Below are 26991 nucleotides of genomic sequence, written 5' to 3' on the forward strand. Positions count from 1 at the left end.
GATTTGTCCCACTCATGTCAACAATGAATGCTGCTCCAGTCTCTTGAAGGTCATTCATTGTAACTGTACCACTGCCTGCAAGACACTTCGCTGCTCATGCAGAAAATATGGACTACCTTGTACTACTGTCTGTGGACCATGTCAACTTCATGAATGTGACAATCCACATAACAAGTTTCTCCCAGAGGATCCTGAAGATGATGATGAGTAGGCCTAAAGACCACAATAAGTGGGTCATTTATTTTGTGTTCAACACCAAAGCGAGCTTTCTAGGTTGAATATAATAACCAATTAAAATTTTTGCCAAAATAAGCTACAGGCAGCCATTTTGATGATGCAAATGATGCATTCCTAGCAGATATATTTAGCTAGATATTTTGCTCGTTATTAATGTATAGAGGTGCCAGAATCAGTTTATAAATCCTTTAGAAATGTTTTCCCATTTGAGATACAGGCATTCTAAGCTCCCAGTCGTCATTTTGGACACCATTTTGAAAATTAAGCCTCTTCGGAAGGTGTATTTCCCTAAAACTTTAGTATGTTCCTAAGTATGTCTAGGGGTACTTGGGGTACCAGAATCAAATGACAAAATCATTTATATAATTTTTATATTGACATATATATAGCCATTTTAAGCTTGGCCAGCCGCAATTTTGGACACCATCTTGAAAATGAAGCCTTTCTGGAAGGTGTATTTTCCTAGATTTTTAGTATGTTAGTGAGCATGCCCAGAGGTACCAGAATCAGTTGAGAAATCCTTTGCACCATTTTCTTAATTTGAGATATAGCCATTTTAATCGCCCCGGCGCCATCTGGGACGCCATCTTGGAAATGACGGCTTTCGGAGGGGTCGATTTTGGTCGACTTTTAGTATGTTATTTAGCACGCCCAATACTACCAGAATCCATTGAAAAACTTTTGTATACATTTTTTTGGGGTTAAACCATATATTGACTCGCCTATAGAGTTTGGAATCAGGGCAGGCGTTCTATCGCCACGCTCTAAGACAAACTCTAACCTTAAAGTGGAGATGAAGCATAGCGATAAACACAGTCATAGCATCAAATTAGTATTTAGATAAACCACAGAAAAATCACGTTATAAAAATAAGAAAAAACTATTTGTAATGTCCATTTATGTAGCATTTATGAACATGTGCGCCGCCATTTTGTTGCTGACGTCACAGTGTTGGTTTGGTGTATACACTGCTGGGTAGCTGCATAGATCGACAAGCTGCTGGAGCCAGCTACCGTTAGCTGCTGGCTACCTAGCTCCACTTCAACCAGCATCGGGAGCTCCAGCAGCTTGTCGATGTGCTAATAGCCTCAGCAAGCTAACGTTAGCTGGCTCCAGCAGATCGACAAGCTGGCTCCAGCAGATCGACAAGCTGCTGGAGCCAGCTAACGTTAGCTTGCTGAGGCTATTAGCACATCGACAAGCTGCTGGAGCTCCCGATGCTAGTTGAAGTGGAGCTAGGTAGCCAGCAGGTTATGTGCTCCGCGACGCTGAACTGCCTGCGCCGGTCTGTCTGTCGAAGACCGAGGGAACCGCATCGGGCTTCAGCTGATTAGTGGTCTTCTGGACAAACCTCCCACCCCCAACAACATAATCCGAGGCAATGAAGTGTTCTCTGGAGATCTTCATTCCCTGTCCAACAGGCTGATCGCGCCGCCTGAGTGCAGCCAGCCTGAGCCAACGTGCCAACAACACTGTTTTTTTCACTGGTAGTTTGTGGAAATGAACCAACTTTCCTCTCTTTCACATGGTAAAATTTGTTTGAACAGCCAGGAGCAATACAAAAAGAACCACCGCGGTCCCGTTGTTTTGTAGGCAACATTTTATTTACTGACTGACCCAACAATCCATGTTTACTATGCAGCTACCCAGCAGTGTATACACCAAACCAACACCGTGACTTCAGCAACAAAATGCCGCCACCCATGGCGAAAACAGGGAAATTATATTTGATTTTTCAGACAAATAAGCAGGATTTCACATTTTATTATAGGACCCTGTCTCGCTTTCACATATAGTTTTGGTGGACTCGGTGCGGTTCTGGTGGTGAAGTTGTAACATTGTTGCATTCTTCATTTGGTTCGCCTGCGTTCACATAGCAATCTGTTAGGCGCACCGAACTTTCTGAACAATGTCACGCGGTCGAAAAGGGCGCTCGTCTATTGGACAGTGGAAATGTGTGTGTGGCTGCGAGCCCGTGTGTGCGCGCGTGCGTGTGTGTCTGTGTGTGGACTGCGAGCCCTCCAGATCAGCGGAGGCGAGTTTTGACGTGGCATTGATCCATTGTTCTATTGAAGCTCATTACCACCATCCTCTCGCTAAACAACTTGTACACCACGTTGTTTTTATGAGTGCCCACAAGTAGCTGTTTTATTTGGTCTTCTGCCCATATGTGTAGGTGTGCTTGTTTTTCAGTGAATGCCGTGCGCCTCGGTAATAATATAATAAGCCGCGTTTTTTCTTCCTTCTTCCCAAGATGCACAGTTAGATATATAGATATATATAGAGAGAGAGAGAGAGAGAGAGAGAGAGAGAGAGAGAGAGAGAGAGAGAGAGAGAGAGAGAGAGAGAGAGAGAGAGAGAGAGAGAGAGAGAGAGAGAGAGAGAGAGAGAGAGAGAGATAGATAGATAGATAGATAGATAGATAGATAGATAGATAGATAGATAGATAGATAGATAGATAGATAGATAGATAGATAGATAGATAGATAGATAGATAGATAGATAGATAGATAGATAGATAGATAGATAGATAGATAGATAGATAGATAGATAGATAGATAGATAGATAGATGCAGTGTGCTTGTTTTGCAGTGAATGCTGCGAGCAGTGGTAATAATAAGCACTTCCTATATTTGGTTCGCGTTTGGTCCGATGAAGCGAACCGAGACCTATGTTTTTGGTCGGACCAGAGTTTGTGTGTTTGGTCCGCGGACCGAGTTCGACGCGCATTCACACAAACCCGAAAAACCGGACTATCGAATTCTGGTCCGATAGTCCGGACCAAACAGCCCCTGTGTGAAAGCGACCTACACAAGGTACACAACAAACAAACTAGGATCACATTGTTCACTGCTTCATCTCCCCTTTAACCAACTTCGAAAGAGCGCCTAAACTTGCGGTCCCACGATTGGCGCACATGTCACATGACCAGAAACGCGCGTGGCCAATCAGAGACGCGGAAACACGAATTTGTTGTAGAAAGTATTCAGGCCGCCCGCGTGGACAAAATAGAGGATGCATGGTTGTCATTATACCTCCTGCACCGTGCAGCACCGTCTGCACCGGAGGTTATGAAGAGGTTATTTCCACGTTCCAACGGGATTTGTTATTCGTAACCGCGGCATGCTGTCAACAGCTACATGGAAATGATGTCCACCACGTAAGGCGTAAAAAAAAACTTACCGTAGTTGACTATTCAGAGCAAACCATTTGGGGACTAATGCTAGAGACGATTCAGTTGATTGCTCGCTGTCTGTGTTAAATCAAGGGCAGGAATATCAGAGGGGGAAATGGCACCGAATGCATTTTTTAATAGGATCACGATTGAATAATAAGGTAGGCCATGGTCACCGAATATTACACAGTTACAGCCTACAACAAGCTACCGCACTGAGTTGTAGGCACTATATCGCCTATGCGGCTACGAGGTTTTCAATACTCAACTCAATAGCCTAGTTTTTCCAAATGCACCTATGTGCTGCATTGCCTCTGTTCTGTGTTTAGCCCTTTATAACTCGACATTTCTACTGGGAACCCGGCTCACGTATCCTAACATCTATCTATCTAATGACCCAGCAACACTTTGTGCTGCAGGTAGGTGCTGCGGGCGCGGTGGTCGTCATGGAGACCGGGAGGCTGGAGCAGCAGGTAGCCAGTGTGGACAGAGACATAGCCTTCCTGAAGCACGAGCACCTGGCCCTGCTCACAGGTCTGCAGGTGGAGATCACACACCTCCAGAGGCGCTGCCACGGTCAGTCTACTAGGGCGAGGCGATGACCAACATATCATATCATACTATTTACTTAATTCTGGCGGTATAACTTTGACAGTAGTACAGTTTCCCTGCTGTATACATTACAATATTTTCGATGTCTTTATTTTGCAGTTCTAAGTTCTGTCATGGTGCTATTTCATTCAAAATGGTCTGTTTTCTTTAACTTTTTAATATTGCTGCAAGGCATTGTTTTATTAACTTAAAAATATACAGTATGTATATAATATTGGATGACGGTTGACGGATATCGTAAAAATCTTTGCATTGATCCATGATCCACCTTCATATTCAATATACCTCCCCTACCCTCTATACTTCTCACACTTGAGTTTGTCTGTAACCCCCCCCCCCAACACACACGCACGCACACGCATGCACGCACACGCACACACACACACACACACACACACACACACACACACACACACTGTCTCACTTCATTCTCTTTTATGTCCTGCTTGTAGAACTGAGATGTGAGCTGAATGGCAGGTTTCTTGACAGGACCACAGCTGGTAAGACATTACAGCTCCTTGATGATGGGCTTGAAATGGATCATCTAGAGACGCAGTAGGGTGATTATAGTGTAATAGGGGAGGGAATATACAGACATTCACATAGTAGGGCTTGGTATTGGCAAAGGACCTCATGATACACTATGATTACAATATGGACCATAAGAGTTATGATTTCAATTAATTGCGATGTTGTAGGCTACATCTTATATTTACATTATTGTAATGGCTACATTATATATAGGTTTGGTATATGTAAAACCTTTATTTTCCCATCTTAAAACTAGCTGCTGGTGTTATCATAGGGAATGAGTCTGAGATCGCAAAAGTCCAATACCGCCGCCTGGTGGGATGCAGCCAGTATTGCACTTCCTTTGAAACTCTGTGTATTGAGCTGTGCGTCGATTATATTGGTCCGGGCGGACTTTTCTAATAACCTGAAGCTAGGGCTTCACCCGATCGCATTGAATCGTTTTCGGGACCCCCGATTCATTATGCTGTGGTGGGTTATGTCGTGGGCCAAATGGACATACGATCTACCAGATGGCAATCAAATAATTGGAATATTCTTTTTGGAATCCCACCGGCCACAGGTAAGAGTAATTTAACATCAATTTCAGCTTGATTGTGCCTTGTTTTCATAGCCATCGCCCTGATCAGCATATGTTGTTGTACTAACGAATGCCGTTATTGACAATCAATTAATCAGAAACGACCCCCCCCCCCCCTTTCATGCATTCATGATGGAACATAATACCGATCATATGCATTTGAATTTTTAATAGTAGCGTGTGTAGGGACGAAATGCCAATGGATTTAGTATAATACAAGTTGCGGGCTATTAGCCTCCCAGGAATTACCCTAAACCGCTCTAAAACCATACTTATATTCACCACAGTATAAAACGGGAATGTATGGGTGGAATTTTTTTTTCTTTTTCACATCTTGAACGATAGATACTCGATGTCAAATGGGCCATAGTATTGCATCCATAGCTATAATATAGAATATAGTTATAGCCCTGCAAACAAGGACTGACTCCATTGGTTTAATGCGTGACAGCGCATAGCCATATCCCGGAAACAGCGTGGCAGAGAATGAGTGAATTGTTTTTGTGTTATTGTTGTTGTTGTTGTTGTTGTTGTTGCATATTGTTGCTTACTGTTCGTGTTTCATGTTGCAGGACCCCCTTGAAAACGAGATGCGACATCTCAAGGGGTTTATCCTGCGAAACAAATACAATGATTTCCACATACAGTATGTGACTGATATTTACAGGATTAATATATGCTATACATCAGAATCTTCTAACATAAAATTATATGCATCATTGGGCTACTATGATTCCAGGGACAAACTGAGCCAAAAACGGAATTTTCCATTCTATTTGAATAGCCAAGGGGAAACTAAGTGTCAACAATTGTTATGTGCTGGTCCTGTAACAATGTGTAAAGTACAGTATGTGGCTATATGTATACCGTATATGCATTGATATCTAGTACCTACAGTACATAATATGTATTGGTTTGTGTGCATGTGTGCACGTGTGTACTTGTGTATGTATACATATGTATGTATATGTATGTGTGTGCGTGCGCGTCCCTGTGTTTATCCCAGAGGAAGAAGCAGAGCTGGCGGCACGTTGGGAAGCCGCAGACTACCTCCTGGACCAGCAGCAGTCTGTGATGGTCGCCGTGCGCGGGGAGCTGTGTGCCGGACGGGCACGGGCGTCCGCTCTGGGTCAGAGTCTGAAGGAGGAGGAGCGTCGTTTCCTGGAGGAGCTGAAGTGCCAGGACCACAAGATCACGTCCCTGAGCCGCGAGCTACAGCGCCAGACCGCAACCGGCACGGCACTCTGCCACGAGCTACACGCGGCACGCCTAAAGCTGCACCAGAGGGGCCAGAGCACACAGGACTCTGCAGAAGGGAAGGAGGAAGCCCGGGGACAGGAAGGAGAAGCAGAAGATGAGGAGGAGGAGGAAGATTATGATGGAGGTGAAAATTCCGACTGGCTCCTGTCTCCGCCTCCCCCTGTGTCTCCCGGCGAATCGGAGCACGGGCAGAGGCGCGTCAGCCTGAGGGAGGAGAGGGTCAGAGCGTGCGTTCCGCAGGAGCGAGTGACATCCCCACAGAGGCCACACTCCATGCCTAACCCCGCCCTCTTCCTGGTCCCGCTCCGATACAGGTCCCTCCGCTGGAACAGACCGGTCAGGACGAGGGAGAGGGCGGGCCTGGAAGACGAGTGGGAGGATGTGGAAGGGAGGAGAGTGCGGAGGAGGGTGGACATGGGAGCGGGAGAGGGTGAAACGGCCCTGTGAGGAGGTAGGGAGAAAGGGGTAGCATTGTCTTCCGGCAGCAGGACTGTCGGAACGTCGACCCACGTGGTGTCAGCAGTTTGGAACAACGTTCTCCAACCAACTAAAACCGACTTCCGGACAACACGGAAAACCACAACCTCTTGACTGATCATTGTTGACAGAAAAAGATAACAGGATCATATAACTTAATTTCCAGATAGTGAAAAGGGAGTGTTAATACCGTCTTTAACTAAACTGTATAATAACTGTTCACGCTATGTTTTGATATTTTCAACACAGCCAGTCAACTGTGGTCGTAAGTTCGTAACTTGTAGCTCCGGCCACAACTCTCTGGACTATTCACGTTCTGGAGCACAGAAATCAAGGTATTTCCATAAAGCGCAGACTATGTACGTACTGTTTTCACATCATCAAGTGAATAATTTTGGCAGAAATGTACTTTTAATCCAGTATTTCCTTATCCGACTGCTGTTTCGTTGATGCTGCCGCTTGCGGGCCAGTGTAGAAACAGCATTGAGCAACAGCAGTCAGACGACGAGATGCTGGATGAAAAGTATGTTTCTGACTAAACTGTTCATGTTTATGATGCGAGAAAGTCTAAGCAGTCTAAGCTCCATGGAAAATCCTTTCCTCCGTCGCAGTAGTGGATCATTTTGAATGGTTTTATCTCTAGTTCAGGCACCAGTACTAGAATGCGGAGAGTGTTCTAATTCTGCGGTCTGGTCAGAGCAACTGCAGTCACAGCTGTCGCCAAGTGACGCACCCAAACATTCCACTGGCAAGGAAACAATAAGACAATGGGCAGCCATAAGGAGGCAGCAGAGATGTGTCCTCATAGGGTTCTGTCGATGTCAGAGGGTGAGTTAGATAGTAACAATAATCTAGTTTTTAATCTAGTTTAATTCACCCTCAAGTTGCAGATTCAATAGTATTGTCACTATATTTACTTGAAATATTGCTGGAACAAATATTAGTGTTAGTATTTTATGTATCATGTATTAAAAAAAATAAACATTTGATTTATCACTGTTCAGCCCTCAGCTAGTAGTAGCCATACTTCCAGGCCTTTGAACATGTGATATTGTCTCAAGTGGCAATCAGCTTTATCACTGCACTAGCCTTATTGCAGGTAATGAAAGATACAGGAAGTTTAGAAGGGGACATTTTGTATGATTTGCACTTTATTAAACTCATGCAATGTGCCTAGTCGTGGCAAAACAACAATTCTATTGTCATGTTTTCTGTTTTCAAACCTTCACAGACAGTTTCAACTTGACAACATAAACATTCTAAATGGTCCCAAGCTTATTTCCTGTTGCAGTGTTTGCTAATATCAAAGCTAACAGGAAATAAACTGGGGTTCAAGCTGTTCCCTTAGTAACATAATTCTGAATTTGTTTATATTGTATGGTTACTTGAAAATACATGTTAAGTGCGTGGAAGACAGACACTATATCCAGTATAGATATGATTTTATGTCAACTAGGGGGCAGCAGAACCAAAACCATACAGATACAGTTACCATTATGTATGAGGTTATGGTACTGTATGAGCTTTGAATGTCAGGTTACCACCATGGTATAAAAACAGCAATGAATAGATTTTTGCAACATACATACTGTATAAAAAAGATGAACAAATGAATAGACAAATAAAGCAAGGGGTGGACAGCCTTACATACATAGATTACTGCAACCCCAGCAATGCAGGGCCACTGTAGAATAGACTAGGATATAACTGAAAAATACTCAAGACATGCATGGCTTTGAGTGGCTGAAACAAATCAGACAACAACAGCAATCAAAGCGAGCCGTTATTTAACGGCCTCGTACATAGAACTCTTTGACATATATTTGTGCAATATGTTGGAATTAATTATCTTGTCATTGGAACGCTTTACAAGCCTACACACTTGCAACTTGGTCCCTTGCAAAAGTCCCTCTCTAGAATGTTCAGAGTGTCAAAGCCACTGCACAGAATGTTAATGTCTCTGCAGTGCTGCCATGGCAACCACCGGGAGTTCCAGCTCCTGTGAGAGAGCAGAAAGGGGGAGAGAGAGAGAGAGAGAGTGTAAGGATGGATTGCCAGGGTCCTGTGTTGGAGATTGAACGGCTGTAATGTATTACACAGCCGTTGTGTTATCATTATGGAGGACGAAATTAACTGAGGCGTGTGTCACAGTTCTGAGGATGCTATTTATATACTGGCTCCTCTGTCTCTCTGCACATGTTCAGACACAAGCTAGATAGAGAATCAAATAGTCTGGGATAAAGGAAGTTACATCATGAAAAGTAGAGGAGCCGCCCCCTTCTGGAGTGAGGCAGGTATTGACTGTGTGTGTGTGTGTGTGGTGCTGAATTGAGGGCCGGCAGGCTCACAGCTCCTTTCCCCCCTTCACACACAATCAGGAACATCCCACGAAGGACAGTCAAAGGACACACACACACACACACAGCCAGGTTGTGTAACGTGTTTTTTTTGCAGCAGGGAGAGGGGAGTCTCTGCAGCTCTACGGGAGAGCCTGAGAAAGAAGTCACAGCTCTCATTTTGGGAGGATGAAGAGGAGAGAAACCTGAGAGGAGAAGAAGAAGGCTAGGGGTAGCTGTGTTTACGACTCTCAACACCGGCTGGCTGGTAGGTACAGTATGGATAGATGTCCATATAGAGACGGACAACACTAATGTGATACTGTACTTCACCTTTTTGCTGTTTGTAATATATGTATGCATTGGTTTTGTATTCCTCCTATGTCTGTTCACTGGAGCCTGAATGTGGTGACATATCTTGAACGACACATTGTTTCGTGTATTTCACAAGATACAGTATACAGTCACGTGTGTTTCTTTGATTTTGATTCTAATCGCAGCTCATGACTTCAAATATGTTTTGGACAGGCTGCTTTTTATGCTAATGTGTGTGTGCCTTGTACTCAAAACAAAATTGTTATTATTCTTTCAGATCATGACTGGACACCCATGCTCCAGGACACCAACATAATTTGGGAGCCATTCTACTGAAGTTGAATGTTCAAGGTATTCCAGTTCTCTCTCCACTGTAAGGTGACACCGCCACAGGACCTGCAGTGACATCCCACCCAGCCTTGGCATTTGGAATTGGTATGAAATATCCTCTTTATATCATCAGCTGCTGTCCAGTGCTCTTGCAGACAAGCAGGCATGCATTTGTAAATGTGTACTTGTGGACACACACACACACACATTGTAGGACGTTCCACGTGTCGGGGGCACAGACGCTAAAGGCAGGTTTCCCAAGTTCAGTGTAAACTCTGGGGGTTTGAAGTGTAAGAGCCAATCATTGGAGCGAGTATGATAATGTCCAGAGGTCCAGTCCAATAATGAATTCATATAAGGGGGATATAATATTGTCTATATGGTATTTACTGTAAATGTAAATCACTCATCAAGCCAGATGCCAAGATATTTGTATTATGTAACTCTCGATGTCAGACACATTCACAGTTGATATATGCACATCATTGTAAACAATATCTCTAATAGCTCTAGAGAACATCATGAATTGTGTTCATGAAGAATATATATATATAGATGTCATAGAGCTCTTTTGAACATCACTAACTAACTAAAAGCTGAGATTCTAATATAGATGTTTAACCCTTTCAGGTGTACCATCTTCCATGTGAGTTTAGTTTTATTTTCATTTTGAGAACTGAACATTTCAATGATAATGTCAAAATGGCTACCGGCCATTGAAAGCAATAGAGTGGTAGAAGTCAGAGGTAGGATTCCCAAAAAAAATTGCATCTGAAAGGGTTAGCAGCTAACTTAGGTCTGTCCGCTAAGTTATTTTTAAGAATAAACTTTTATTCTTTTGAACTGTTTCTATTCAAGCTGTATAAACTCTGAGGTCTATTCTTTTTCAGGTCAACCCCAGGAGACATTCCTGCTGCACCATGGGAAATGTGGTCCAGTGCTGCCGTACATTAGGGAATTTCGTCAGGTGTAAAGATGCACCAGAGGACGGGGGGGCAGAGAGGTCCCCTCTGCTGTCCAGGGAGGGGAGTGAGTGTGACTCTCCCACCCTGCTGGATGACCCCGATGAAGAAGAAGAAGAAGAAGAGGAAGAAGAAGATCTGTTGTCTGTCCCTACCTTTGTGACCAACCCGGCTCTGGAGAGAGAGCACTTCCTGTTTCCTGACATCATCCTGAGTAGCAGCCTCGGATTGGATGTGTCTCTGGTGGAGCCAATGGTGTGTCTCCTGGTGTCAGAAGAGGAGGAGGAGGAGGGAGGAGGAGCAGGTGGGGCGGGAGTAAGGTGGGATGCAGTCTGTGGTGGAAGACAGAACAGGAGTGGAGGTAGAGGGAGGCTCTACACTGAGGTTGAGACTCAGACAGAGGCAGAGACACAGATTGGAATGGGAGTACGAACACGGACAGAATCCCAGGCAGTGCAGACACAAACAGAGATACTGACTCACAATAATACAGGGACAGAGATAGAGAGACATACTGAAGCAGGTACACAAACCAAGCCTGGGATTGCAAAGGGAACAGTCGCAGATTTATGGGTAGACAAGGAATTACGGAAACAGATTTACGTAATCCCGGAGGTATGGGAACACACAGCAGACACGCAGACATCCTCTGCGATACACACAGAAATGCGGACACAAACTAGACAACTCTTAGTGAAACAGGCAACGACAGAAACCCAAGCCTGGATAAATGCACACATCTATACACAGACACAGGTGGCAACACAAATAAACAGATACGCTTTGGGCTCAGTTGAACTCAAAGGGGAACTTGTAAAGGGAGATCTGAAAAATAACTGTATCCAAGATGAACAGACTACCACTTTGACAGGCAACACAACTAGGACCACAGGAGATAGCACAGCAGAGCCACATAGTTACCTGATGGAAGAGATCACCGCTAATACAGAAAAGAATATGACACAGGAAGATGTTAAATTGCAACCACATACTGTTATAATGGACCTGAACAGTGGTCAGGGGGGTGAGGGTTTTGACTGGACAGAACACAACCCTCTGCAGACACCAGAGAATATCAACGAAACAGAACAGAACATGGACCTAAAACATCAGGCCACAGTAATGCTGACGGAACAGAATGTAGATGAAACGGAACAGGAGAACGTTCAGCAGAGAGAAGAGCAGAACGTTGACCTGATAGAACATACAACTGACTATATTCAAACCAAGGAGAACTCTGGTCTTCCAGGTTGTGAAGATCGGGGCCAGCACCATATCCTCCAGACAAAACAGAATGTTGAACAGACGGGACAGATGCACCAATATGTAAATGAGGAGGAACAAAACTTCGTCTGCATAAAACTGAAAACAAATTTGTCTGCTGACAAAACGGATCAGAACATTGGCCAGGCAAAAGACAATCCAGGCCAGACAGACAAAACGAATCAGCTCATTGTCGATACAGAACAGAATGTTGACAGCACGACTCAGAACATTGTCGATACAGAACAAAATGTTGACAGCACGACTCAGAACATTGTCGATACGGAACAAGTTGTTGACCACACGACTCAGAACATTGTCGATACAGAACAGAATGTTGACCACACGACTCAGAACATTGTGGATCACAACATTGTCAATACTGAACAGGTTGTTGAAGAAACAGATCAGAACATTGTCCAGACTGAAGACCATCCAAGCCTGACTGAACAGAATGTCGATGAGATGGATCAGAACACTGGCGATACAGAACAGAATGTCGATGAGATGGATCAGAACACTGGCGATACAGAACAGAATGCCAATGAGATGGATCAGAACACTGGCGATACAGAACAGAATGTCAATGAGATGGATCAGAACACTGGCGATACAGAACAGAATGTTGACAACACCAATCAGAACATTGTTGATACAGAACAGAATGTTGACAACACCAATCAGAACATTGTTGATAGTGAACAGGTTGTTGACAACACCAATCAGGCCAGGACTGCTCTGCAACGGGGTTCCATGGAGCTGGAGAGAGCTGCGTCTCAAACGGAAAATGGAGAAGATGAAATGAAACCGATGACCTTGTTTTTGGTCGACAGACTGTTTCTGGCAGCCCCGCACATCAAAGGTGTGTGACTGTGTTTGACTGTGTTTGTCTTCTGTGCTTGTGCTTGTGTATGGGTGCATGCACAGTGTTTGCCTTGTTTATATGCAGTATATATTTCCACAAATGTGTGGTAAGTAGTGCTAAGCAGTGTCTTTGAGCTAAGCACCACTGAAGCATCCTGGAACTCCTGTTACACAAGACGTCTCCATCTCCATCTTCATATTCATATGAATATATTTTTCTGTCTTGTCTGTTCTGCAATATTTCCAACAGTGCCACCAATGGACAATGAGGAAGGTCCTAAGAATGACGGTTCAGAACTGTCTGATGCAAATACTGGAGAGGAGCTAAGCATCCAGGAAGTAGTCAGTCTCCATGAGGCAGGGTTTACCATTAAAGTCCAGGCTCCAGGGACAGAAGGTTTTGAGCTCCAGGTAGTGATTTATTCTTTTTATGCATTATTATTATTACTAGTGCAACATAATCATGCAGTTACATATATTCACACCTGGGAACTGTCCAGAACTTAACACTTGGTCACTCTGCAGTGTGTTGTGTCCCCCCTTCCCTAGCCCTCAGGCTATCACTGCCTCTTCTGGTCTCAAACCTGCTTCTCAGACCCTCTGGCTGTCTCCTTTTCATCCTAGAACTCCTGTTGGACTTATATATCATTTAGTCTAGAGACTCTTCTTTTTTCTATTTCACTCCAACCCCACTATCTGCTCCCCCCCCCCCCTCTCTCTCTTTCTCTCTCTCTCTCTCTCTCTCTCTCTCTCTCTCTCTCTCTCTCTCTCTCTCTCTCTCTCTCTCTCTCTCTCTCTCTCTCTCTCTCTCTCTCTCTCTCTCTCTCTCTCTCTCTCTCTCTCTCTCTATCTCAGGTATCAGGCCAGATGTTGGTTACAGAGCTGCACCAGGTGCTGATGGACCACGAGATGACCTGCCATCGCACCTGCTTTTCCCTACAGCTAGGAGGCACTACGCCTGACGGCCTCTCAGAGCTACAGTCTGTCCAGGGCGTCCAGGAAGGAGCGCTCATCAAGGTGGTGGAGGGTAACAGCATGGTCCTTATTTCTCTTCTTCTTCTTCATCTTCTTCTTCTTCTTCTTCTTCTTCTTCTTCTTCTTCTTCTTCTTCTTCTTCTTCTTCTTCTTCTTCTTCTTCTTCTACTTCTGCTTCTAGATCTTCTTCTACTTTTAGTTCTTCTCCCTCATTTCTTTCTTTCTTTCTTTCTTTCTTTCTTTCTTTCTTTCTTTTTCTTTCTTTCTTTCTTTCTTTCTTTCTTTCTTTCTTTCTTTCTTTCTTTCTTTCTTTCTTTCTTTCTTTCTTTCTTTCTTTCTTTCTTTCTTTCTTTCTTTCATCCTGTAATAATGCACCCTTTACACTGTAACTGTTGTCCCGTATTCCACCTGTCCCGTGTGTCTTCCCTGGTCGGATCTCAGATTCCTACACGGTCCGTGACGCCCGTCTTCATCTCAGACATGTCCGTAATCTGCTGAGGAGCCTCGACCCCACGGACGCACATAACGGAGTCAGCGGCAGCTCACTGTCCTATCTCAGCTTCTACACCAAGGGAGAGATGGGTAAACGTTCTCTCACATCCCCTCAGGATCCCCTCCCGTGTGTCTTCTCTTATTAATGGTTACCTCTCAGACCGGCTGGAACCTTATGTTCCTCCAAGGTCCCTCGGGTCCTCTGATCAGCTCCTCCCGGCTGTTCCCAAGTCCAGGCTTAGCGGGGAGACCGTGCTTTTGCAGTGGAAGCCCCAAAGCTCTGGAATGAGCTGCCACTGCATGTTAGGCAGGCCCCCACTCTGCAGGTGTTTAAATCACGCCTCAAAACTCATTTATTTGCTTTGGCTTTTGGTTTTCACACAGTTTGAGAGACCTGCCTTCTTATGTGACATATTGTATATGTTTTATTGTGTGCTTTTATTTTTTTTATCTTTTGTATCCTTTTATTTTATGTAAATATTTGTTGTGGGACTTGTACAGCACTTTGTTCAACTTTGTTGTTTTTAAATGTGCTTTATAAATACCATGGATCATAAAAATATTTGAAAGATCACCCCTAAACACATAACCAGTTAATATTTGTGAGGGACAATTTGAGAAAATATTATTTTGAAAGTATTTATTTATTTTTATTTAACCTTTATTTAACCAGGCAGGTCAATTAAGAACAAATCCCTATTTACATCTCATTTTCTAGATGGGTACTCTTACTCCAACTTTGATTTGATTCCAATTAAAATGTTAACTGATATAACAGTACTTGAGTAATACTATACTCAGTACTTCACCTTCTGGTTGAAAGTATCTTTGCCTGTAATCATTAGACTCTTTTCACTCCATGTCTGCAGACAGTCAAAGCGCGGGGAGGAGACGGGCGTCAGAGAAGGAGTCTGTTGACTACAGCCCTCCAGACTACATCCTGCCTGGATGCAAGGACCTCCCCCTCACTCCGCTACAGCCAACCAGAGATGATTGGAAGGTGAGAGGTTAGCTTTATACAATATAGAACAGGGTTGAATATCAAACATTTAATGTCACAATAAGTAACATTCTGTTCAACTGTCCAGCTGTCCACAACAAATAATTACAAGTAAGACACTGAAAACATATAGTTTTCTTTTTTTTTTTACATCCAACGCTTACCTTTCCGGGGTCCTCTGTCCCGTGTGTCGAGTAGCCCATGCAGTGCCTGCGTGTCCTGACTGTGAGCAGCTGGAACCCTCCTCCGGGGAACAGGAAGATGCACGGGGACCTGATGTACCTCAACATAGTGACCCTGGAGGAACGAGTCCTCAATGTTACCTCCTCCACGCGTGGCTTCTACCTCAACCAGTGAGTATCTTAATCTGCATCACCAGGGAAAATACGTCCATCCTGTGTATGTCTCACAACACAATTACAAATACTTGGAACTGTACGTCTAAGGCTTTTTAAAATTGAATACAGATGTTGTACACTGAGGGAGGGAGTAACAGGACTTAACTTAACAGGTCAAGTTTCTTTATTAGTTGTCATACAGAAATACAGAATACTTTTGCATGAAATGCTTCTTTCTGTTTTGCTCCTGAGAGTGTGCTAGATAAAATAACAAGATAGTGTAAAATAGTATAATATAAGTATAAAATAGAAAGTCAAGTACATAAACAAGTGTAAACAAAACAAAAAATTTCAATATACATATATACAGTATATGTACAGTCTATACTTCTGTACAGTCTATACAGTCAGCTACTATACAGTCCACTATTGTGACCACCCACAAGTACAGTGTAGAATGGTGAGGTATAGCTTAGCTTGTGGTGCCACCTTGTGGTGGTGAGGTGCAATGAGGTGCATGGGATTGATGCCAATAAATATAAAGTGTGTTAGTGTCTAAAGTGGGTAAAGTGGGTGCTACAGTGTGTTGTTTATTTAAAGTGAGTGTGCGCGTGTGGATGTGTGTGTTGTGGGTGTATTTGATGTTCTGTTATTGTTCATTGTTCATTGAGCATCCTGATGGCCTGGGGATAGAAGCTCCTTCTGAGTCTCTCTGTGCTTGCCATGAGACTCCGGTATCGCTTGCCTGACCGCATCAGTTCAAAGAGGCAGTTGTTTGGGTGGCTGGGGTCTTTGATTATTCTCTTAGCCTTACCCATACAACGCTTGTTGTAAATGTCTTGGGAGAGTGGGAAGCCCCCCTCCAATTGTGCGTTCGGCGGAACGGGCCACTCTCTGTAGTCTGCTACGGTCTTGTGCAGTGCTATTCCCAAACCAGGAGGTGATATTGCCAGTCAGGATGCTCTCTATTGTGCATGAGTAGAAGTTCTTGAGGATCTTCTGACTCACTTTGAACTTCCTTAGGCGCCTAAGGAAGTAGAGGCGTTGTCGTGCCTTCTTGATAACACTGTCAATGTGTGTGGTCCATGTCAAGTCCTCGGATATGTGGACTCCGAGGTACTTAAAACTGTTCACTCTCTCAACCGGTGCTCCGTCGATGCTGAGGGGGCTGTAGTCCCTGACCCCGACCTCCTAAAGTCCACAATCATCTCCTTTGTTTTGCTGACGTTCAGGGAGAGGCTGTTCTCTTGACACCATCCCGCTAGAACCTTTACCTCTTCCAGGTAGGCCCTCTCGTCGTTTTGCAGAGATCAGGCCCACCACTACTGTGTCGTCAGCTAATTTGATGATTGTGTTGTTGTTCCGCTGTGCCACACAGTCATGTGTGTACAGGGAGTAGATGAGGGGACTCAGAACACAGCCCTGGGGGGCCCCTATGTTGAGAGTGATGGATGAGGAGGTGCAGTTGCCCGCTCTCACCACCTGGGGTCTGCCCGTCAGGAAGTCCAAGACCCACTGGCAGAGGTCATAGTTCAAGCCTAGGTCCCTGAGCTTGGCTATGAGTTTGGAGGGGACTATGGTATTGAATGCTGAGCTGTAGTCGATGAATAGCATTCTCACATAGTTCCCCTGCCTCTTGTCCAGGTGTGATGCTGCTGTGTGCAGCACATGGGCTATGGCGTCCTCCGTGGACCTGTTGGAGCGGTATGCAAATTGCAGGGGGTCCAGGTTGATGGGGAGGGAGGAACAGATGTAGCCCTTCACTAGCTTCTCAAAGCACTTCATGGCTATGGAGGTGAGAGCTACAGGGCGGTAGTCGTTGAGGCAAGCAGGCTTGGATTTTTTGGGTCCAGGGATAATGGTGGACTTCTTCAGACAGGTGGGGATGACAGCCTGTTCTAAGGACAGGTTAAATATGTCAGTGAATACCGGGGCCAGTTGGTCGGCACAGACTTTTAGGACGCGGCCGGGGATACCGTCCAGTCCTGCTGCCTTCCTGATATTCACTTTCTTAAAGGTCCTCCTCACCTCATGTTCTGTTAACCTGAACACTGGGTCTCCATCGGCAGTGGGCCCCCCCTCCATTGCAGTGGTTTGTAGGCTGGTGTTGTTATTCACACCCTCAAACCTCGCATAGAAGGTATTGAGATAATTTGCCAATTGGATGTCACTGTTCAGTTTGAGGGAGGTGCCTTTGTAATCTGTCATCGTTCTGAGGCCCTGCCACATACCTCTAGGGTCTGCCTGTTCATATTGAAGTTAAATGTTATCCCTGTAGCTCCGTTTTGCTTCTATTACTGCCCTCCTTACGTTGTATCTCGCCACCTTGTGGTCATTCATGTTGCCTGTCACAAGCCCGGCATTGAAAGCTGAGGTGCGCGCTTTCAGAGCCTCACGGACGGATTTGTCCACCCAGGGCTTTTGGTTTGGGTAAACTCTCATTTTGGTAGAGGGGAATGTTTCTTCTACCAAAGTACAAACAAAGTCCAGCACTGTTTCCGTGTAGTCATTAATATTATCTGTGTTGTCGCGGAACACACTCCATTCTGTACATTCAAGTGCAGACTGGAGCGTCTCCACCGACTCCACAGTCCAGCGCTTAACCTCTCGCGATACTACAGGGGCGCGATTGAGACTTTGTCTGTACTCCGGAAGAAGGAAGATGGCGTCATGATCTGACTTGCCGAAAGGACTAGCAGCTTGAGACTTGTACCCGCTCTTAAATTGCGAGTAGCAATGGTCTAAAATATTCCCGCCTCTGGTGGAACAAGTCACATGCTGATAGAAATTTGGCAACACTTTTCTCAGATTAGCGCTATTAACACATTCGGGGCCATCGGGCCAGTCTAATTAATGTCAAGAGGACCGTGGAATGTAAACAAACGTGGCGCTTTTAGTACAGCTAAATCTATACTTTATAGTATTGTTATCTGTCCATTCTCATTGTCAATTGAGTCCATAAACCGTCCCTTCAAAATGGCTTAAAGAAAAAAAATCATCAATAGGTTCTCATTTTATAGCGCTGTGAATATAAGCGTTATAGGGGATTTGGTCTAGTATATTTTCTGTAAGGCTAGATATAGAGCTAATAGCTGCTAACGTTATATCCAATGGCATTTCCGTTTTACAGATGCTATAGAAATAACTCAAACTGCATATGGTCGGCACGATCCCAAAGCATGTATGCATGAAAGGGGGGGGCGGGGGACGTCATTTATTATTATTGATTACCAATAACCGTGTTCGTCTAACTAGCCACATAGGCCGATCGCCTGGATGTCTATCAAAAAAATGCCCGATCGGGCTGTAATTTACGTGAAAAAGATCTTACCATGAGCCGGTTGGATCCCCCTGAGCATTTCCCCGTTATCGATCGCCATCTGGTAGATCGATATGTCCATTGGCTGATGATAAATCCCCTTATTGCATGGTGAAATCTGCGATTCGAAACGTAATCCAAGCTACATGATGCACATCCAGAATCCTGCTACTGAAATCTCTGTTGAAAGAAAAAAAATAGACTGATCCGTTCAGCCACAGGGCACACTGCAGTAGCGCGATAGCTGTTTGGATTTAGTTTACCTCGTCGTGAAGAACTGAAGAACTGAGGTCTGCACTCAGGTCCTCCTGCTGTGTAGCAGGCCTGCACTCAGACAGCTGTCCTCCTGCTGTGTAGCAGGTCTGCACTCAGACAGCTGTCCTCCTGCTGTGTAGCAGGTCTGCACTCAGACAGCTGTCCTCCTGCTGTGTAGCAGGTCTGCACTCAGATCCTCCTGCTGTGTAGCAGGTCTGCACTCAGGTCCTCCTGCTGTGTAGCAGGTCTGCACTCAGACAGCTGTCCTCCTGCTGTGTAGCAGGTCTGCACTCAGGTCCTCCTGCTGTGTAGCAGGTCTGCACTCAGACAGCTGTCCTCCTGCTGTGTAGCAGGTCTGCACTCAGACAGCTGTCCTCCTGCTGTGTAGCAGGTCTGCACTCAGGTCCTCCTGCTGTGTAGCAGGTCTGCACTCAGACAGCTGTCCTCCTGCTGTGTAGCAGGCAGGGGTGTAAAAAGTACCCAGAAATTATACTTAAGTGAAAGTATGGGTACTGTCTCAAAATCTGACTCAAGTAAAAGTCAAAGTATCTGGCTAAAAACACACTTGAGTAAAAGTAAAAAAGTCCTACTTTTAAAATGTACTTAAGTACTAAAAAGTAAAAGTTTTTATTTTTTTTAAAGGGATAGACCAGGGGTCTCAAACTCATTCCATCGTGGGCCAAGTTTTCATTTTAACTATACATTGCACCAGGTGAGTTAGTTGAAGAGGTGAGCCAATTAGTGAAATAATCAGCTGGTGTTTAGGCAAGGCTAGAATGAAACCAAGCATTCACTCTGCCCACAATGGAATGTGTTCTGCGATAGACAATGCTGAAATGAAAGAACAGAGGACACTTTTTTTGCATTATCTCCATCGAAGGTAAACTAACATGGACGGCATTCACATCACAGCATGAATAATATCACAATATTAAAAACAGAATGGTGTATCCTGAATAATATCACAATATTAAAGGTAGAATACTGGAGTACCCTGAATAATATCTCAATATTAAAGACAGAATACTGGAGTACCCTAAATAATATCACAATATTAAAGACAGAATACTGGAGTACCCTGAATAATATCACAATATTAACCACAGCATAATGCGGATCTGACTGTCTATTCTTCTGATAGCAGGTGTTTAATCAAAGATCCCCGCTTTCTAGTGTTGCACAAGGACCAATCAGCATGGGTATGGGCGGGTTAATTTTCCATTGATGGGGATTTGATTGGCTGTTTACCTGCGGTCGCAGGATTAATAACGTTAACGTTAGTTCGGCCAGATAAACAATTAAAATATACTAATTAAAATTGTTGGACCTGTGAGATTTGTACTTTGTAGGTCTGCATTTTAAATGTAAGGAGTAAAAAGTATGCTTTTTTTCTCTGAAATGTAATGGAGTAAAAGTACAAAGTATACAAACCTAATAATACTTGAGTAAAGTACAAATACCCCAAAACAGTACTTAAGTATTGTAACGAAGTACAATTACTCAAGTACTTTACACCCCTGGTAGCAGGTCTGCACTCAGGTCCTCCTGCTGTGTAGCAGGTCTGCACTCAGGTCCTCCTGCTGTGTAGCAGGTCTGCACTCAGGTCCTCCTGCTGTGTAGCAGGTCTGCACTCAGGTCCTCCTGCTGTGTAGCAGGTCTGCACTCAGGTCCTCCTGCTGTGGTCCTCCTGCTGTGTAGCAGGTCTGCACTCAGGTCCTCCTGCTGTGTAGCAGGTCTGCACTCAGACAGCTGTCCTCCTGCTGTGTAGCAGGTCTGCACTCAGGTCCTCCTGCTGTGTAGCAGGTCTGCACTCAGGTCCTCCTGCTGTGTAGCAGGTCTGCACTCAGACAGCTGTCCTCCTGCTGTGTAGCAGGTCTACACTCAGGTCATCTTTAGGTCAGTCGGTCAGGCGTACTGCACACACGTTTGGATGACCGCTCACTTTGGTCAATGCAGGTGAAATGCACAGAATGTTATATTGAAAATAAACAATCAAAATAAAAGAAATTATTTATCTAGACTGTGCCATAGTCTTACATTGTTCATGAGTCCCTAACACCTTTTTTTCTTTTTTGGATTTGAGCGTGAGAAATAGGATGTGTGTCTCATGCTCAATGCGTGAGAGTTAGCAGCTCTGCAAAAAGGGAATACACAGTGCAGCAAAGTACTGCAGATTCAGATTCAGATTTCTTTATTCACCATTTTGTACAGGTACAAAATGGAACGTGATTTGACATTACAGTGCATGATTGATATTTTCACAAATAGGAACAACATAATAATAATAATGATAAATAAATAAGTAAGTGCAAAACAGGACAGAACAGTGAGACAACAATAAGACAGTAAAGTGCAGTGGTAGGGGACATGGAAACAGTGCAGCACAGTTCAAGTCCAGAGGTCCAGCCCTAGCAGCTCGCCGGGGAGGGGGGGGAGCAGGGGGACATCCGACTCATTTACCAGGCGAGCTGCTGAGGGGAAGAAGCTGAGCTCATGTTAGCTGTAAACCAACAGACGTACGAAGGATCATCCATCATTGATCACTGATGGTCACTGATAAGAATGAATGTCATTTTCACAGCTGCTTCGTTGTTTTAGAGTGTGCTGACTCTTCTATAGGTCGACTGCCTTCACCTTCAATCCCAAACCAGCCGTTCCAAAAATCGTTTGCCACTCTCTGGTGGAATTGTTGAATCAGGTCAGCCCGGCTTTTAGGAAGAACTTCAGTGTCCTGCAGAAGAGGAGGTGAGCAGTGTGTGTGTGTGTGTGTGTGTGTGTGTGTGTGTGTGTGTGAGTACCCCAGAACAGACAGACACAGGAGACAGATGTATAAATAAACCAGATTTAATATACAAAAGGGATACATGGGAATAAACGAATCAATACTAACAGGGCCTAAGTGGGGGGAGTGTGTGGAAGCCAGCGGTGTAAATGTACATGAGGTGTGTAAGACAGTTTAACGTATGTGTGTGGCTGCGTGTGTCTAACGTGTCTAACTACTGTGGTGTTACTGGTGTAATATGTAAATGTGCCGGGCTGTTGTTCGTTTGCGTGTACTAACCAGTCCAGTAACAGAGGGAGGAGGAATATCCAAGTTTATTACATGGCGTTTTCACATTCGCCGAAATGCTTGCTTGTGATTGGTCAACAGCCCCCCGACTGCGGTCATTATTTTTCAATAATGACCGCAGATTTTTCAATAATGACCGCAGAGCGCAGCTGTTCGCAATCAAGCCCACTGACACACTGTTTCAGTGCAATTAGACACTGCCGTGCCGGCGATGACAGGGGGCGGAGCGACGAGCGGAGCCAGAACACAGCGGAGCCAGAACACAGAGGCTGCCCGCGATAATAATAATCACTTTATTTGGGCTGACAGAGCCACAGAACAACTGCGATTTGTCAAATGAATTAGGTATATTGTTAGTAAGTTAGCCATGTAATAAGCGGGATAATGTATAGCGCTGCACTGACAGCGGAGCCAGAGGCTGCCCGCGATAATAATAATCACTTTATTTGGGCTGACAGAGCCACAGAACAACTGCGATTTGTCAAATGAATTAGGTATATTGTTAGTAAGTTAGCCATGTAATAAGCGGGATAATGTATAGCCTACTCGGTCATTGTCGCAAAATAATTGACCTTCACTACGTTTAAAACACCTCGGCGCGGCGCCTCGGTATTTTAAACTCCGTGTCGGTCAATTATTTTGCGACAATGACCTCGTAGCCATACATTATCCCTTACATAATGTCCATTTGTGCGTCCCGAGACGCCAGTGGGAGAGAGAGAGCATGTAGGGAGCGAAACGGTGATTACCGAGAGTGGGGGGTAGGGCTGGGCAATTAATCGAATTGTATCACATTTTAGCAAGAATTGCCCAACCCTAGTGGGGGGTATCCTTGAAGGAGAGAGGAGAAAACAACTCCGGTTAGAAAAGAAACAGATGCACCAAAACACTGGGGAAAACAAAGTAACGAAGCTGTTTCCGATTGCGTCTGATTAGGCTTGACGAGGTGGGAGTCGCAACAGTAACAGTCTTAACACATTAACTGCCACAGAGTTTGCCCCTCTCATACCACTCTCTGCCACCACTCTAAGCCTATGGAGATGTTTACCTTCTTTGCAGGGCTATAACTTTTTAAATTGTATTGCTAAATTGACATTACTATGGCCCATTCAACATCGATTATCTATCGTTCAGGATGTAGGAACGTTATACTTTTTCATTCATAGATTCATACGGAAATACCGTCTAGAATATAAATATGTTTTTATCGTTTTCTGCAGTAATTCCTAGAACGCTAGTTATAGGCCTAAACGCATAATATAGATTATCGATTGCAGTTTATTCGTGATACACGCTATATAAGAAAATCCAACTGAATACGATCCTAAACGTTATGACTCATCATGCGCGGATAAACGGGGGGGGGGGGGGGGGCGTTTATAATTCCGTGATCGTCAGTAAATGCTTTATGTAGTATGGGTGATATATTGATCAGAGCAGTTTGCATTAATAATAATAAACAATCACGCTGAAAATGACGTCAGCGTCCTCTTACCGTTCGCCGATGAGACTGGAGGAAAAAGATCCCACTTATTTGACGTGGATCGACTAGATCCATTTCCGGTTTGTATAATAATAATAAACGCCCAAATCATATCGATTATTGAGTTATGGCAGCGATCCATATACACGGATGTGTGTCTAGAGTCCCGCAACAATATGTGAGTGCCGGATGCATTTTCCAGACGCACCGAGATCACCAGAGATCCATTTCCGGTTGTAACTCGCCGATCATCCACCAGGCGGCAGTATTGAAGCGTTGCAGAGTTGTGCAGGCTCCCACTGTATCAGCCGAGGCTGGGTGAGGGAATTCTGAATACCATGGCGAAAAAATTAAATATGATCTCAATAACGTCGTACGCCGTGGAAATGGCAGAATTAGCATGACCTTGAAACACGTTGTACGACGTTATTGGCGCCAGATGTGTTAACAGCTATATATGTAATTATCACTCACTCACTTGCACGCTCGCTCACTCACTCACTCACTCACTCACTCACTCACTCACTCACTCACTCACTCACTCACTCACTCACTCACTCGCACGCTCGCTCACTCACTCACTCACTCACTCACTCACTCACTCACTCACTCACTCACTCACTCACTATTTGGTGAGAAGAGGATGGAATGGCTATAATATTGTTCATCTGAATTCAGGATGTAAATCAGAACTGAGCAACATTTTTTAGTGGGGCTGACCCTTCAGACCCTACAGTATATTTGACTATTTAAACCTCCATCTAACTGTAACAAAATCCCCAGTCTCATTCTAACCTAAAAGTGTTTTCCACTGCTGGTTGTCACACAGGGTCCTGAGACATCCTTATGAACGGATAGACACACCTTACCAGGTGTACACCTGGACGGCCCCCCATGGAGACCACGCCCTGGACTGTGTGAAGGCAGAAGAGACGCACACCAGCCGCATGGGGCAGGATGAGCACACAGCGGGACAGGTTGTGGACACATGCATAAATCATACATATTATAAGCTACAACTGATTGACATTGATGTTATGAATGCTGATGATGGTGATAATGTTGTGGGTGCAGAGCCGGGACTGGAACGAGGAGCTGCAAGGATGCAGAGAACTCGCCAGGAGAAACCTTCCGGAGCGCCTACAAAGAGAGAGGAGCTTATTCAAGGTGACACTACAGCTGTCTTCATTTTATTTTGTATCCATATTCCTTCTTCCTGTCATCCAACCAGAATTAGGTGAGATTGGATTATACTGAGAAGGAAAATGATGTTCATTCGCCAACATACTCAACAACAAGTATCTATTCAGTTATATATATATTTTTAAACACTAACCTTCTTACTGTCTTATACTACCATGCACTCTTCCTACTATACTAATATGTCTTCTTTACTACTATGCACTCATCACTGCAGCACCCATGTTTCAGTACTGTTTGGTGAACATTGTTACTCAGTTGTAAGAATTGTACCCTTCCTGCTGACTTGTCGTACAGAACTCGTAAGTCGCTTTGGATAAAAGCGCCAGCTAAATGACTAAATGTAAATGTGTTCACCTCCCCATCCAGACCAACAGTGACTTTGTGGCTGCGGCAACACGAGGTGCCATGGCAGTTGTGGACGGTAATGTCATGGCAATCAACCCGGGGGAGGAGCCTCGTATGCAGATGTTCATCTGGAACAATCTGTTCTTCAGCCTGGGGTTCGACATGTCTGACAACTACCGGCCACTAGGGGGCAATGCTGCTGCCCACGCTGCTGCCATCTGTGACCTGAGAGGGGTCCAGGTAATGACGACTCACAGCCTCAGCCATATCTTAAAGATGCACTATTAAGATGTTCAATTGCTTGAAATGAGGACAGTGTGTAGACTCAACCACTCAAACATATGTGGAATAGGTGTGTCGTTTACAGGTCTTAAAAAGTCTTAAACAGTTTTAAATTTAATAAACAGAATTTTAGGTCTTAGAAAGGTAAAAGAAAATATGATTTTGATAGGTCTTAAAAAGGTATTGGATTAGGAAGTTACTTCTGTGGTGTGATAACCACTACACCACTGTAAATGCTTTATTTACGTTGGTAATGTTTGTAAACACTGGAGTGAAATATACCTATATTTGATGGCTGACGGATTAAGAAAATTCCAGAAAGATTATTTTACATAAAAAATTAAAAGAAATACAAACTGGGGCTTTAACAATAGACTAGTGGCGGGCGGCTGGGTGGCGCAGCGGAGATTGCGCTCGTCACCAATGCAAGAGACTCCGGTCTCGAATCCGGGTGTCAGCATTGCCTCCGGCTTGGGCCGGCCGTCATACTAACTCAATTGGCAGAGCCAGCGGGTGGAAGTCAATGGGTGGTAATTTGGATGTTGTGGACAGCGACTCCTACAGGTCGGTTGGGGGACGCCTGCACAGCAGAGACAGGAAGTGGCGGGGGTAGTGTGAGCCTCCCATGCGTTACACCTCGCCATTGAGAGTCCGCGCTGGCAGGTGAAAATATGTGACAGGCTGCCTCCTCGTGTACCGGAGGGGACACATGATGCAAGGCTTCTATCCTCCCTACAACCGACCAGTGGGGGGCATAGTCGAGCAACGTTCAAGACAGGGGAGGGGAGAATTGGAAACACGAAATTGGGATGGGAGAAAAATAGAAAATAAGGAGAAAAAGATTAAAAAAAACAATAGGCTAGTGGCTCAGCAGTCCCTTGCAACTGAACTAAAGGTAATTGTCTCCACTTCTCTGGTACAGGCATATGCATCTATTGACACAGAGGGCCTATACACACTGGGAACAGCTGTGGTAGATTACCGTGGTTACCGTGTTACAGCCCAAACAATTGTTCCTCGGATACTGGAGAGGACTCAAGACCAGAGTGTAGTCTATGGTTCTAATGACTATGGAAAGACTGTTCACTCACACCCAAGGTAACACACACACACACAAATACACACATGCACGCATGCACACACACTAACACATGCACACACACGTATTATTGCATTACTGTACTTGTACTTGTGTGGATTACTAGTGATTACTGTCCATTGACTACATTTATGCCTTAGCCTCTTAAAATGTATAAAAAAAAAGATCAGCCAGAATTACCTCACTCT

The 26991-nt window shown here is 44.5% G+C and overlaps 2 protein-coding genes across 2 annotated transcripts in view; both read left to right on the plus strand.

Moving 5' to 3' along the window:
- Positions 1-3858: 3858 nt before the first annotated feature.
- On the plus strand, positions 3859-6842 carry LOC311233817 (coiled-coil domain-containing 92B-like; the record flags this gene model as incomplete). The annotated part of the gene is made up of 3 exons (XM_084320844.1): positions 3859-3988; positions 4477-4524; positions 6142-6842. The coding sequence occupies 3 exons, from the start codon at positions 3859-3861 to the stop codon at positions 6840-6842; spliced, it is 879 nt and encodes a 292-aa protein (XP_084176970.1).
- Positions 6843-8820: 1978 nt separating this feature from the next.
- LOC311233430 (clustered mitochondria protein homolog) overlaps positions 8821-26991 on the plus strand; it is a gene marked incomplete at its 5' end in the record, with an annotated part of 36398 nt that continues 18227 nt past the window's right edge. The window contains 13 exons of the mRNA XM_084320397.1: positions 8821-8873; positions 10484-10499; positions 10744-11338; positions 13193-13353; positions 13798-13969; positions 14359-14499; positions 15279-15409; positions 15608-15762; positions 21941-22066; positions 24704-24851; positions 24949-25041; positions 25444-25662; positions 26627-26802. Of these exons, the coding sequence (XP_084176523.1) occupies positions 8821-8873; positions 10484-10499; positions 10744-11338; positions 13193-13353; positions 13798-13969; positions 14359-14499; positions 15279-15409; positions 15608-15762; positions 21941-22066; positions 24704-24851; positions 24949-25041; positions 25444-25662; positions 26627-26802 (2186 nt within the window). The remainder of the gene's footprint in view (positions 8874-10483; positions 10500-10743; positions 11339-13192; positions 13354-13797; positions 13970-14358; positions 14500-15278; positions 15410-15607; positions 15763-21940; positions 22067-24703; positions 24852-24948; positions 25042-25443; positions 25663-26626; positions 26803-26991) is intronic.

This window comes from Notolepis coatsorum, assembly GCF_963971535.1.
Source record: "Notolepis coatsorum genome assembly, chromosome: 8".
NCBI lineage: Eukaryota > Metazoa > Chordata > Actinopteri > Aulopiformes > Paralepididae > Notolepis > Notolepis coatsorum.